Source organism: Amblyraja radiata, chromosome 6, assembly GCF_010909765.2.
Source record: "Amblyraja radiata isolate CabotCenter1 chromosome 6, sAmbRad1.1.pri, whole genome shotgun sequence".
Taxonomy (NCBI): Eukaryota; Metazoa; Chordata; class Chondrichthyes; order Rajiformes; family Rajidae; genus Amblyraja; species Amblyraja radiata.
In genome coordinates, this window is record NC_045961.1 from 86234875 (window position 1) to 86250531 (window position 15657).

A 15657-nucleotide genomic window follows, 5' to 3' on the forward strand; every position below is an offset into this window, starting at 1 on the left:
ACGGGTGAGTCTAGGACCAGAGGCCATAGCCTCAGAATAAAAGGACATACCTTTAGAAAGGAGATGGAGGATTTTCTTCAGTCAGAGGGTGGTTAATCTGAGTAATTCATTGCTGTGTAGGCCAATTCATTGGTAAGGGTGTCAAGGATTATGGGGAGAAGGCGGGAAAATGGGGTTGAGATGGAAAGATAGATCAGCCATGATTGAATGGCTTAGTAGACTTGATGAGACGAACGGCCTCCTTTTGCTCCAATGACATTTGAACGTGCAACGGGCTGAGGGTCTATCAAAGTTGCTGAAACCAGTGACATGAGATTCTAAAGGTCCTAATGGGACTGAGCAAGAGTTTGCAACCTGCAAGTGCGGTGAAGGAAATGGAACGGGTCAGGGAGCGATGGAATCGATGTTGAGATCTCATGACGAAGTGCCAAGTGGAAGGAACTGCAGATGCTAGTTTACACCGAAGATAGACACAAAACGCTGGAGTAACGCTGGTCAATGGGACAGGCAGCATCTCTGGATAGAAGGAATAGAGCACACCTGGTCTTACAATTAAATGTAACTGAACCATGTACCACCAGGGGCGCCATAGAATTGGCAGCCTCGCCAACAGTCTGTCTGTTTTTCCGTCTTTTTTTGTTATGTTTAGTGTGTTTTAACAGTTTGCGTAAATGGTCTCTGGTTTGATTTATGTGGGGGAGGGGGTGGAGCAAACCTTTTTTTTCAGTCTCTAACCTTGCCAGAGATGCGATTGGTTTTCGGGTCTTCTCTCCGGTCACTCTGCAGCCTAACATCATGGAGCTGGAGGCCTCCCCGGGACAGCGGGGCGTGGACTTACCATCGGGGCTGATCCCTTGCCTGGGATCGCTCTAACCCGCGGCCTGCGGATTTCACCGTCAAGAGCTCGCAGTCTCGGGAGAGACCGAGTTGGGAAGCTCCAACGACGCAGAGGTTCAACCAGCCGTGACCCGGGGTCCGATTGCCAGCGAGGGGGAGCTGAGATTCCCTTCTGATGCAGGAGCTGACCGCCCCGATGCGGAGGACTCAACCGCCGAGTCAAGATCGTCCTGTGAACGGAAGGCTCGATGCCCCAAACCGCGGGAGAACAAAGAAGGGAAGAGATCAAACTTTTTTTTCACCTTCCATCACAGTGGAGGAGTCACTGTGGTGGATGTTTATGTTAAAATGGCTGAAAACATCATCGGGACTTCTCTTCCTTTAATCCGGGACATTGCGTGCAAGCGTTGCTTGTCCAAGGCCAACAGCATTAAAAATGTCCCCACACATCTCCATCATGGACTGTTCACTCTGCTGCCCTCGGGCAAAAGGTATCGCAGTATAAGGAGCAGAACGGCCAGGTTTTGCAGCAGCTTCTTCCCCCGAACAATCAGACTCTTGAATTCCATATAATGTGGTGCCATTTTTATCTATTTTTATCTTTTTATCTATTTTATCCTTTGTTATTTTATGTTGCACGGTGAGCCATGCAACTTTTGCTTCCATCACAGTGAGGAGGTGCCTGGTGAACTCACTGTTGTGACTGTTAATTTGTGTTTATTGTGTTTGTTATTTATTATTATATGTATGACTGCAGGCACGAAATTTCGTTCAGACCAGAAGGTCTGAATGACAATAAAGGAATTCAAATTCAAATTCAAAAGACAGATTTGGCAAAATAAATTCCTCGTATGTTGCAAAACATACTTGGCTAATAAAGTATTGTTGTATTGTAACCCCTGAGATCAGCTTTGAATTGGAGGCTGTGAAGGCAGGATTGTTGCTTTAAATGCTGTTGAGTTCCCAGCCAGCTGCCCAGCACCTGCCCGTGAGTTGGCACGGAGTGGGGCCAGAATAGCTGAGACAACTTCGATTCTCTGAACGCCGGTATTTATTTCATTTTTTATAATTTATCCGCTGAATCATTTGTCCAACATTTAACTAACTGGGCTTTGGGGACACTGGCATTGCATCAATCTATGCTGAGCACTTCGGGAAAGGTGCAACACGCTCATTATTTCCAAGGTGACCATGTCAACCTTTGTTTGATTATCATTTTGCTGAAGCATTTTGGAATTTTTACAACATTAAAGATATTGTCAGTACAACTTGAATTGACTGTATATTGAAGTTAAATGTGGGAGTGTTAGTGTACAACGAGAATCTCTGGCTCTATATATTTTATCCTTTGCTTTCATAGAAGCATAAAGTCATGCAAAATAAAATCCATTTTGTAATTAAAGATTGGGTAAAACTTTCGAGGATGCATTCAGAGATTTGTGCCCAAACAGCCACATCGAAAGAGTGATACTTTGTTGATAATCTGTCATTGCTTCTTTTCAAATGCTTGGAGCCTTCTGACTTTCATTCAGTGAGACGTGACCGTTAACACGTGTCTCCTGCAGTTGGACAGTAAGTTGGCAAAAAGGAAAGGAAGACTTGCATTTCAATAGCCCTTTCGCAAGGTCACAGAATGCACGATAGCTCATGCAGAAATGTCCCTGCTTTAATGTAAGAAAGGCAGCAGCAAATGTTCACACAGCAAAATCACACAAACAGTCTGTTTTCCTATAAACCTATATAGAGCAAGGTAACAGGCCCTTCAGTCCACCATGTCTGTGCCGACCATCAACCACTATTTGCATATTTCCTTGCCAATGCGGTTTAAAAAGAGAACCCAACAGCTAGAATATTAACAAACAAAATGTTATCAACTAAATTTAATCTCTCTAGAGGCTGTAGACAAGGATGCTCACTATCCCCACTATTATTTGCTCTTGCAATCGAACCCCTAGCAGAAAGCGTTAGAAACCATCCAGGAATATTTGGATACAATACTAGAGACACAAGGAATAAAATCTCCTTATATGCAGATGATATACTAATATATATTACAAAATTAGAAACTAGTATTCCAAACCTATTAAATCTAATAACTCAATTTGGTCAGTTTTCGGGATATAGAATCAATTGGAATAAAAGCTAAATCATGCCAATAACAAAATTCAACTTACATACAATACAACAATCCCCTTTTAAAATAGTTAAAGATAAATTTAAATACTTAGGAATCTATGTAACTAAGACATATACCTCTTTATTTAAACTAAATTTCCCACCCTTACTGAATAAACTACATAAGAATATTCAATACTGGAAAACACTCCCCATTTCAATGCTATAAAAATGATTTTTTTACCGCAACTGCTGTACCTACTTCAATTAATTCCGATATATATCCCAAAAACTTTTTTCAAAAAAGTCGATTCCATTGTTACAAGTTTTGTCTGGGATTATAAGAATCATAGAATAAGTAAAAAACATTTATGTAAATCAAAGATAAATGGAGGTCTGGCTTTGCCAAATTTCTTATTTTATTTTTGGGCAGTCCATATTAAAAACATGAATTTTTGGCTGGAAGAAATGGATCAACAACCAGATTGGCTAATGATGGAAAAGGAAGACTGTCTACCTTTTGAAATTGGACCGATCATATTTGCCCCCACAAAACTGCACAAAAAAACCTATAAAGAAAACCCCATAATACATAGTGGAATACGAATTTGGAAACAAATAAAAAAGATTTAAAATTGAATAATATACCACTCTGCCTTCCCATTGTAAATAATCCTTTATTCAAATCATCCTTTATGGACAAAGGTTTCACACAATGGAAAAATCATGGAATCAAAATATAGGACATCTTTATGGGAAAGGTACTTTTCTTTCATTTCAAGAGTTACAACAGAATTATGGACTGCACTCAAATAATTTCTTCAGATATCTACAAATTAGAGATTATGTTAAATCTAATACACAAGTTTACAGGAATAGGGAATCAGAAATTCTTGATGAATGTCTGAACAAGCATCCTAATACTGAAAAACTAATAGCTTATATTTATAACACCCTACTAAATAACGAGGTACCACCGACCGAACCATATAGATACAAATGGGAAAATGAAATAGGTCATCCTATCACGAAAGATATGTGGGACGAAAGTTTACAACAAATACATCAATGTTCATTAAATGCCAGACATACTTTAATACAATTCAAGGTCTTACATAGACTACACTTCTCTAAAATAAAACTAAATAGAATCTTCCCACAAATCTCTCCTATTTGTGATAAATGTCTACATTTAGAGGCTAATTTAACACATACGTTTGCAAACTGTATAAAACTTAAACATTTCTGGACAGATATTTTTGAAATAACTTCAGAAGTTATTAATACAAAACTGGACCCAGACACAAAATTAATAATACTTGGAATATCAGAACAAAGCTTAACACTCACAACAAACCAAAGAAACGTCCTCAATTACAGTATAATAACCGGAAAAAAATTAATATAAAAATTTTGGAAAGGCCCTACAACCCCCACAATTAAAATGTGGATTACGGAAATGTCGGAGACCCTATACTTAGAAAGAATTAGACTTGTCTTAATGGACAAACAAGATCTTTTCCATAAAATTTGGGCTCCATTCATTAACTATCTGAAGGGATAGATTGGCACAGCACGAGGACCCAGCTGAAACTTGAACTCAGGAACAGATGAAAAGCTATACTTTATAACCTACGAACCTATCTCCATTGATGTATTACAGGTAACCCATTCCACCTCCCTTGTTTTTCTGTTGTGTTTTCTTTTTTTTTTTGCTTTCTTTTTTATTTGTAACTTTCTACTCTCTCTTTTTCTCGCTTTCTATAAAAAATAAAAATACTAGAAGCAGAAGTAATTGATAATGGAAAATTTTAATAATGTATGACTGATGTATATGAAAAGTTTTTTTTTACTATAATATGTAACTACATTTTATAATATGTCTACTTCTAATAAATAAATAAATAAATAAAATAAAATAAAGAGTCTGAGAGGTAAAATTTCACACAAAGTGTAATTGGTATCTGGAGTGAGCTGCCAAAGGAAGTGGTGGAGGCAGGAATAGGAGCACCATTTAAGAGGCATTTGGACAAAACATAGATGGTTATGGAAATAATGCTAGCAAGTGTGAATAGTATAGACGCCGTGGGTCAAAGGGCCTGTTTCCAAGCTGCCCTATGATAAATACAGACTCTAGTTATAATCAAAGATTCAATTCAATGATTCAATGAAACTCTATTGTCACATGCAGTCACGTACAGTAAAATGCTTTGCTTTGCATACAACCCGGTAAAATTATATGGCAGACCTCACCTAGACAGTACACAAGTGTTGCCGCGTTTTGGCACCGACAAAGTAGCACGTTCACAGAACAGCCCTATCAGTCCTATCTACTGCCTGCTGCCGCACATGGCAGCAGGCCCAGACCCTCCTAACCCCCCACCCCCCCCGGTCGGGTCCCCCCTTTGATCTCGTCAGCCCCCGAGATCAGATAACTATGATTCTAAGAAGAGGAGCTATTTCCATGGCACCCTGCAAGTATTTATCTCTCTAATCAGTATCGATGAATCAACCATGTGGATGGTATCGCATTGTTGCTTGTGGGAGCTTGCTGTGCATATGTTGACTCCATTACATCAAGACTGCTTCATTGACTATAAGGTGGTACATCCTCAGCTTGAAATGGAAACTGTGAAGATGTAAGGTTTCTCTATGGTTCTTATTTGGCCCAAGGTGCTTTCCATGCCTGTGAAACTAATTGGTGTAAAAATGTACCCCAGAGAGCAGCAAGGATTCTGGATTTATGAAAAGCATTAACATAATCTTTCCTTTGTTAATTTATTCTTTCTAACTCGCTCTGCCCCCTCACACTCACCATTCACAATCCTTTACTAAATATCAAGCACTTGCATTTTATACTATGTCGCCCACACAATGAAAGGTTTCAAGAAGCAACAGGTCAACATCATAAATGGTATCTGTGTCTCTGACAGTGTTATTTTCTCTGTTGGCAGTAGGGATGAAGCCAGGTCGTTTGGTGCCAATTTATCTTCCTGTCTGTAGCTGATGATTTAAACTGAGAGGGTATGATTGTCAATATAGGGATGGTGGATGCATCACTGGCCCAAGAGATGAATGTAACCTTATCCTGTCCAGCCTAGAACTAATGGCTGTCTCTGCTACAGTCCATGCATGTAGCGGCTGTCAGAATCTGCCCACCATTAACTTGAGGGAGGGAGCGGTCAATGATGCAAGAACATTGTTAGACCAAAGCCACATCGCAACAAAAATGAACACAATTCAATTGGACTCCATGCATTAACTCTCTAATTGAATAGATCACTGGGGTTTGCCAAGTCACCCAAGGCATTTGGCACTCGGTCACGGTGCTTGGACCTGTGACACAAGATACAAATGACAGTGATGTTGTCTGTATGGACAAGGAACAAAAATAAAGAACACAGCGAGTGAGAAGATGGACATCTAACTTGGCCGTTGCCAGAAGAAATGGGTAGAAAGGAACTGCTGATGCTGGTAGATACCGGAGATAGACACAAAGTGCTGGAAAAACTCAACGGGTCAGGCAGCATCTCTGGAGAGAAAGGATGGGTGACGTTTCGGGTCAGGACCTGAAGAAGGGTTCAATCCCGCTGAGTTACTCTAGCACTTTGTGTCTAACTTCAGTACTGCCAGAAGAGTCTCCCATCCACAGGGTAAACAGAGCTCATCAGGCCCCCCGCCTCATGACTCATGATGAACTAATTGTTGCTTTGATCTTGAACTTTAATCAGGAAGCCAGTCATAATGAAATGCAACCTTTTCACGTCAGTCCTGCTCACACGCACCATTGTTATAGAGAAAACCCTCCTGACACGATAAATAAGGAAGTCATTGAAATGGCCACACTGTAATTATGGGGTTGCTGTGAGTTCAGAGCTCTACCTGTAATCCATGTATTCAAGTAATGGGCTTCGGATCCTGGATAACCAAAGAATCCACATTCAATTGACATTTTTGACAGTGAAAGGTCAGTGGCCAGTCTCATTACACATCGATTAGCTTCACAGAGGTGCCTGAGGAACCAATATTCAGGAATACTCACTGATGTGTATAGATATCCTTCCCCATTCATAGCCACGTAAAGCCCCGACTTCACACCCTGAATGGCAACAACTCGGAGTCCCACTGGCACGAGGTTGAACAATGCTGGAAAGACAAAGAAGGACATGATTAGGGCGCAGGCCATGTCTTTAAAAAAGAAATAGTGTGTGGGATGAGAAAATGAGGACCATCGCAGAATCAATTTCTTACAACTATTAGGGAAGATCTGAACAAGCCGGATCTCTTTTTGTGGAACAGTGACTGATATGGGCTCTGACTATGGTGCATGGTGCGCAGGTTTCTTCCCCTCTGTTGCCAAGCTACTGGATGGTCCTTCCATAAGCTAAGGAACTGTCCGATTCACTTCGAACTCATTGCAGACATTGGAATGGGTCTCTGGAACGATGGGTTGCGTGACGATGCTGAGAACTATATTCTGCACTCTGATCTTTTCCTTTGCTCTATCTATTGTAGTTGAGTCCGGCTTGATTGCATTTATGTATAGTATTATCTGATTTGTTGGTCGGCATGGACAAGATAGGCTGAAGGGCCTGTTTTCCACATTGACTCCATGACACTTCTCAGAGAACGGCAGGACATAAAAACATACACAGTAGTAGGGGGGGGGGGGCGCTATAGGAGTTTGGAGAAGAGCCAGTTTCAATGGGAGGAGAGCTAATCTGACTCGAGTAAATTGGAATCAAAGCTTGGCAGTACATAGCTGTAATTGAACAATGGGGACCTTTAGCGGTGATTTTTCAACTGCAGTCTAGGTACATCCTCCTCAAGGGAGAGAGAAGGGTGGTTAAAGCTAGAGCTCACTGATGACCGAGAATTAGAGCGCAAAATAAAGCCCAAAAATATACCAGGTTGTTAACACAAAAGAGAACAAGTCTGAATCCAGAAAAGACAGAGGGAATGTAATGAAGGAAATAAAGGAGGCAAAAATAGAAACATAGAAAATAGGTGCAGGAATAGGCCATTCAGCCCTTCGAGCCAGCACCGCCATTCAATATGATCATGGCTGATCATCCAAAATCTGTATCCCGTTCCTGCTTTCTCCCCATATCCCTTGACTCTGTTAGCCCTAAGAGCTAAATCAAACTATCTCTTGAAAGCATCTAGTGAATTGGCTTCCATTGCCTTCTGTGGCAGAGAATTCCACAGATTCACAACTCTCTGGGTGAAAAAGTTTTTCCTCATCTCAGTCCTAAATGGCCTATCCCTTATTCTTACAATGTGATCCCTGCTTCTGGACTCCCCCAACACCGGGAACATTGGGAACACGGGAAGGAACATGAAGATCTCAAGGGATATGGGGAGAGGATGGGTAGGATCGCTAAAGTTTAGATGAAGGAGAATGGATCTGATAGAAGCCTACAAAATTCCAATAGCATTGGACAGACTGGTTGCAGGAAGGATGTTCCAGGGTCAAAATCATGAGAGGAATAGATCGGGTAGACGCACAAAATCTCGTGCCTAGAGAAGGGGAAGCATGAACCACAGGTTTAAAGTGGGGGGGGGGGGGGGGGGGGGGGAAGAGTTAATAGGAACCTGATGGGTAACTTTTTCACACAAAGGTTGCTGGGTGTATGGAGTGAGCTGCCGGAGGAGGTAGTTGAGGCAGGCACTATCGCAACGTTTAAGAAACATTTAGACAGGTACACGGATAGGACAGATTTAGTGTAGATGGGATATGTTGGCCGGTGAGGACAGGTTGGGCCGAAGGGCCTGTTTCCACACTGTTATATGCCTCTGTATTGTTGAGTTTGCACATTGGTACCAACCACCTGTCAGATGCCAGGTCGGTGGCATTGTGACCGGCTCTGAACTCAACAGGGAAGGGTGGAATCAAACAGAGTGACAATGATAAGTGATTCAGTAGTGAGGGGGCAATTAGAGGATTCCACAGACAGGGTGCCCAGATGGTGAGTTGCCTCCCAAGTTCCAGGGTCAAGGATGTCTCTGGGCTGTTGCAGACCATTCTCAAGTGGGAAGGTGAGCAGCCAGAAGTAACTGTGCACTTTGGACCAGAAACACAGGTAGACATGGGCCATGCCCTGCAGAGTGAATGCAGGCAGTTAGGAAAGTGGTTAAAAAGCAAGACCTCATGGGTGGTAAACTCTGAATGACTCCCTGTGCCTGCGTGTTAGTGAGGGCAGAGATAGGTTAGCCAGATGAATGCGTGGCTGAGGAGGCAGTGCAAGGACAGACGGATGGACAGACAGATAGAGGAAGAAAGAGAGAGAGAAAGAAAAAGAGAGTAAGAGGGAGAAAGAGAAAAACTAGCATCTGCAGTTCCTTCCCACACATCAAATCAACTGGATTGAGTTATTTGTGGAGAGATAAATATTGGCTCAGCACACTGGGTTATTTACCCTCCTCGTCCCCGCCAATAGGAGGACTGACATATGAGGAGAGGATGGGTCGGATCTCTAAAGTTTAGATGAAGGAGAATGGATCTGATAGAAACCTACAAAATTCCAACAGCATTGGACAGACTGGTTGCAGGAAGGATGTTCCCGGTGGCAGGACCAGGGTCACAGTCAAAGTATGAGGGGTAAACCATTAAAGACTGAGATGAGGAAATGTTTCTTCACATGTTCACAAGTTATAGCAGTAGAATTAGGCCACTCCGCCATTCTCTGCCTCCTAATTCCATGTTCCTGCCTTCTCCCCATAACCTTGACTCTCGTCCTCCCGTTCTTCTCCCAGTGAATGGCAAACATGGGGAGTTCTCCGCCACAGGTAGTTGCTGAATCCAAATCATCAAATATATTTAGGAAAGGAGTGGATGTTGTTCTTGGGGCCAAAGGGATAATGGGATATGGAGAGAAAGCTGGAAAAGGGCATTCAATTTTGATGATCAGCATGAACATATAGAATGGCAGAAGAGACTCAAAGGTCCAAATGGCCTACTTTTGTTCCTAGTTTCTATATGGTGTTTTACATCAACCCGAGAGGTCGCAAATCAATACGTTTAGTGTATCGTCATGTGTACTGAGGTACAGTGAAAAGCTTTTGTAGCATGCTAACCAGTCAGAGGAATGACAATACATGATTGCAATCGAGCCATCCAGTGTACAGATACAAATAGTCCGAGGGTCTCCAATGAGGTAGATAGTAGCTCAGGCCTCTAGTCAATGGTGGGATGGTTCATTTGCCTGATAACAGCTTGGAAGAAACTGTCCCTGAATCTGGAGGTGTACATTTTCACAGTTCTATACCTCTTGCCTGATAATAATAATGATGGATGGGATTTATATAGCGCCTTTCTAATACTCAAGGCGCTTTACATCGCATTATTCATTCACTCCTCAGTCACACTCGGTTGTGGTAAGCTACTTCTGTAGCCACAGCTGCCCTGGGCAGACTGACGGAAGCGTGGCTGCCAATCTGCGCCTACGGCCCCTCCGACCACCACCAATCACTCACACACATTCACACACAGGCAAAGGTGGGTGAAGTGTCTTGCCGAAGGACACAACGACAGTATGCACTCCAAGCGGGATTCGAACCGGCTACCTTCCGGTTGCTAGTCGAACACTTAGCCCATTGTGCCATCTGTCGTCCCAATGATGAGAGAGGGAATAAGAGGGAGTGCCCAGGGTGCGACTCGTCCTTGATTACGCTATGACCTTGCCGATGCAGCGTGAAGTGTACATAGAGTTAATGGAAGGATGGTTGGTTTGTGTAATGGTCTGGGCTGCGTCCACAACCTGAATATACCGTGCATTTTCACAAGCCCTGGATAGTCCAATTCGGTTAACAAAAGGTGCAGCAGATTGAAAACACATTCACCACTCACTGGAATTAGTGCTGTCATCCTTTGTTCCGTCAACAGCTCCATCTGCGTTCATCTGCAGGTAGAAACCTTGCCTGCAATATAACCTGGTCACTATACCCTTGAGCTGGGAATCTGAAAAACAAAACACGGAAAATTCCAGTTGAGTGTCACTTGCGTTGTTCCAGCAAGGCAATAGCATTTCCATCGCTATCCTTAAATTCTTCTCCGGGTAAAGGTCCCTGAGTTGGTGATAATTACTGAAAAAGTTGTAACACTGTCCCACTGCCAACATCCCTGCGGAATGTCATGCTGTGCTTGGCCATCACCCATGAGCATGTCTCAACCTCAGACTGTGCAGGAGAATCACTGGAAGGGCCCCAGGGATGATGGACTTCAGCTCACTGGGAGGGATGGGGAAGCTCGGATTGTTTTCTTTGCAGTTCAGAAGTGTAAGTTTAGTTTAGTTTGAGATACAGTGTGGAAACAGGCCCTTCGGCCCACCGAGTCCACACCAACCAGCGATCACCTCGTACACTAGTTCTATCCAAGGCACTAGAGGCGATTTACAAGAAGTCCAATAACCTACAAACTTGCGCGTCTTTGGAATGTGGAAGGAAACTGGAGAAAACCCAAGCAGTCACAGGGAGAACTCACAAACTCTGTACAGCCAATGCCCGCAGTCAGGATCCAACCCCGGACTCTGGCACTGTAAGGCAGCAATTCTACAACTACGTCATTGTACCTCTTGCCTGGGGAGAAGAAGGAGTGGCCAGGGTGCGACTCGCCCTTGATTAGATGGCGGCGCTGGCTTAACAGCTGCGGCCCACCTGCAGTCCGTCTGTTTTTTTCTTTCGTTTTGTTCATTGTCATGTTTTAGTTAATTTTGTTTTATTAAGTTGTGTATGTGTGTGGGTGGGGTGGGAGAAACATGTTTTGGTCTCTTCCTTCGGGGGATGCGACTTTTTCTTCGGTCGTATTCCCCGTCTCCGTCTGTGCCGAGGCCTAATGGCGGGGCTGGCGGCATCGGAGCTGTAGCGGCAGCAGCGGCGGCAGCGGAGACCTGACTCGGCCCCGAAGCTGTAGCGGCGGCGGCAGCGGAGACCTGACTCGGCCCCGAAACTGTGGCGGCGGCGGCGGCAGCAGCGGAGACCGGACTCGGCACCGAAGCTGTAGCAGCGGCAGCAGCGGAGACCTGACTCGGCCCCGAAACTGTGGCGGCGGCAGCAGCGGCAGCGGAGACCCGGCTTGGCCCCGAAACTGTGGCGGCGGCAGCAGCGGCAGCGGAGACCGGACTCGGCACCGAAGCTGTAGCAGCGGCAGCAGCGGCAGCGGAGACCCGGCTCGGCCCTGGAGCTGTAGCAGCAACAGCAGCAGCAGCGGAGACCCGGCTCGGCCCTGGAGCTGTAGCAGCAACAGCAGCGGCAGCGGAGACCTGACTCGGCCCCGAGGCTGTGGCGGCGGCAGCAGCAGCAGCGGAGACCCGGCTCGGCACAGAAGCTGCGGTGGCGGCAGCAGCAGCAGCGGAGACCTGACTCGGCCCCGAAGCTCTAGCGGCGGCAGCAGCAGCAGCGGAGACCCGGCTCGGCACAGAAGCTGCGGTGGCGGCAGCAGCAGCAGCGGCGGAGACCCGACTCGGCCCTGGAGTTGCGGCGGAGGCAGCAACCACCCGCGGAGTTTGAACCGTCGCCTCGGCGCAGAGGGAGAACAAAGGGGGAAGAGACAGAGACTTTAAGATTTTGCCTTCCACCACAGTGAGGAGGTGTTTGGTGAACTCACTGTGGTGGATGTTAAATTTGTGTTGATTGTGTGTTTTTGCCATTTTTAAAAATTATATGTATGACTGCAGGGAAACAAAATTTCGTTCAGACCGAAAGGTCTGAATGACAATAAAACGAATCTAATCTAATCTAATCTAATCTAATTATGCCGAGGCAGCGTGATGTGTAAACGGAGTCAATGGAAGGGAGGTTGATTTGAGTTATGAAGAGCTTCGATCTGGGGCACTGTGAGAAGCTGCTGCCAGGGGCAGAATGGTGGTTGCCCAGAGAACCCAGAGAGACAGGGAGCGCCAGAGAACTGGAGTATTTTTACTCAGCGAGATGCTGTGATATGGGACTTGTATTCTGAAAATGGAGTGGAAATGGTTTAAACAAGAATTTTTAAAAGGGAATTGCGAGATCATGGAAAAAGAAAAACTCGCAGAGCTTTGGGAGGAGACCAGGTTGATGTTAGATGCTCTTTCAAAGAACAGAACAGGCTTAGAAGGCTGAATTATGTCCTGGTACCCTACATAGAAACATAGAAAATAGGTGCAGGAGTATGCCATTTGGCCCTTCGAGCCTGCACCGCCATTCAAAATGATCATGGCTGATCATCCAACTCCTGCCTATCCTGTACCTGCCCTCTCTCCATACCCCCTGATACCTTTAGCCACAAGGGCCACATCTAAATCCCTCTTAAATATAGTCAATGAACTGGTCTCAACTACCATCTGTGGCAGAGAATTCCAGAGATTCACCACTCTCTGTGTGAAAAATGTTTTTCTCATTTTGGTCCTAACATATTTCGCCCTTATCCTTAAACTGTGACCCCTTGTTCTGGACTTCCCCAACATCGGGAACAATCTTCCTGCATCTAGCCTGTCCAACCCCTTAAGAATTTTGTAAGTTTCTATAAGATCCCCCCTCAATTTTCTAAATTCTAGCAAGTACAAACCAAGTCTATCCATTCTTTCTTCATATGAAAGTCCTGACATCCCAGGAATCCGTCGGGTGAACCTTCTCTGTAGTCCCTCTATGGCAAGAATGTCTTTCCTCAGATGAGGAGACCAAAACTGTATGCAATACTCCAGGTGTCGTCTCACCAAGACCCTGTACAACTGCTGTAGAACCTTCCTGCTCCTATACTCAAATCCTTTTGCTATGAATACTAACATACCATATATTTGGATTGCACCAAGAAAAAAATGATCAAAGTGCAACCAATATAAAAATGACTCCGGAAAGATTGACACAGAAATAACCTGGCGAGCCAAGCAACTTTCTCTTTGCAAAACTCATTATACTGAACACGTCTATGGCAGTATTGGAAATGGGTCCAACCAATATGTGACATCATTGCTAAAAGCTGTTCTCTAATTGAATTGTTTTAATCAACTACACCACCGAAGAACAAAGTTATATATTGTTTGCAAAGAACTCCCAAATCCATCTTTTAAATTGCTTGGGTAGTTTTAGAATAATTAAATAATGCTTAACATTATATAAATCCCACAGAAATCACAGAGCATCCCATTAGCAAATGAATTATAGGCATTCTTCCATCAGACAGATTGCTCTGGAGTAATCCTAAATAATCTGCATTCATCATACGGAGGGATGGATTGAATAAAGAAGCTACAGTACATTTCATCACCTCCGGATGTCCTTATTCTGTGCTCTAGCAGTGAAGAGCATTTGAAGCTCAATGCCCACTACGGTGTACCAAATGCAGCTGCCAGTTTGTGCACAGTAAGCTCCCACAAAAGGCAACATGATCAAAACTGATCATCAGTGCAGAACGTGCCCGAGTTACAAACACCCGATCTATGGACGCACCTACATTTAAACTAGGGCACATAATATTATTACATTCACAAGACTGACGTGCGCACATACATTTGTTCCTACAAATGGCAGAATTAGTTGCCTCCCTCTTCCCATTTTCAGACATTCATATCAGTTTTACATGGTTTTGAAGCCATATGGTGGAGATATGGTTGTCATTTTGAGTAACTTGTGTGCATCTTCTGACATAACAGACAAAACCAATGTACAGTCGTTAGTAAAAGCCCAACTTGCTCGTTATGAGAAGACAGTTTGTATCCAGTTACAAATATACTTGGTATTAATTGTTTCACTTTCCATTGATGCTGCTTAGTTTTTCTTCAGTTCACTTCTATGTACATTCAGCAGTGCTCCAAGCGCAGTCTTACCAACCCTAACCTAACTAGTGGGGTCCATGACTAACTCCATTGCCTTCAAAGTATTTTCTGGAACCTCACTGGTCTATCTCTCCACCACAGTCCTGAAACATTGTGTTTAAGAAGGAACTGCAGATGCTGGAAAATCGAAGGTACACAAAAATGCTGGAGAAACTCAGCGGGTGCAGCAGCATCTATGGAGCGAAGGAAATAGGCAACGTTTCGGGCCGAAACCCTTCTTCAGACTGCTGCACCCGCTGAGTTTCTCCAGCATTTTTGTGTACAGTCCTGAAACATATGGCTTGCACCTGTCCACAATTTGAAGTTCCATTGGTTATTCAGCTGAATCTCGGTCCCTTGTGCTGTAAGGCAGCAACTCTACCTCTGTGTCACTGTGCCACCCCTGCATGAGATTTGCCCACTTCTCCTTTCAAATCTCCTGTTGAATCTGCATCCACGGACTTATAGGTTGCACTTTACAGAACAATTTCACTGCAATACAAACCACCCAAAAGTACTCGTTGTAACTTCCCTCTAAAGGGAGGGTTATTCGGGATAAGTCAGCAATAGCCATGCTGCGTTCATCTGAATAAGGGGCAAGTTTCCAATGAACAGCCACAGCTAATTCATGTGAATCACTGGATTTTAATATGACACATTCCTCTACCAAGGGGACAGAGAGGAAAAGACCAAACTGAAGAGATTCACAAGGAAAAATCTATTCAAATACATGCCATACTGTTTCTCAATTCTAATCCCATCACAAATTTCACTGCTGGATGCTTGTGCCTTAAATTTATGATGTTGGTCTTGTTCAGAACACTAGCACGTTAAATACTGGTATATTTATTACATTTAAAAACATGAAATTAAATCTGGGAATTCTACCTCCTTCAAATTTATCTGGTGCAATTTT

At 43.9% G+C, this 15657-nt stretch overlaps 1 protein-coding gene and 1 long non-coding RNA gene across 3 annotated transcripts in view; one reads left to right on the top strand and one right to left on the bottom strand.

Annotated features, from left to right (window-relative positions):
• Positions 1-15657, bottom strand: part of fgf14 (fibroblast growth factor 14) — a 469680-nt gene that overhangs the window by 114478 nt on the left and 339545 nt on the right. For both annotated transcript variants that reach the window (XM_033023106.1, XM_033023107.1), the window contains exons 2-3: positions 10802-10912; positions 6995-7098 (exon numbers count right to left, since the gene is read on the bottom strand). In XM_033023106.1, coding sequence (XP_032878997.1) covers positions 6995-7098; positions 10802-10912 — 215 coding nt within the window. The remainder of the gene's footprint in view (positions 1-6994; positions 7099-10801; positions 10913-15657) is intronic.
• The window catches only part of LOC116974533, a 23844-nt gene continuing 8338 nt past the window's right edge, over positions 152-15657 (top strand). Inside the window, exons 1-2 of the long non-coding RNA XR_004412379.1 lie at positions 152-265; positions 8906-8910. This is a non-coding gene — a long non-coding RNA (uncharacterized LOC116974533). The remainder of the gene's footprint in view (positions 266-8905; positions 8911-15657) is intronic.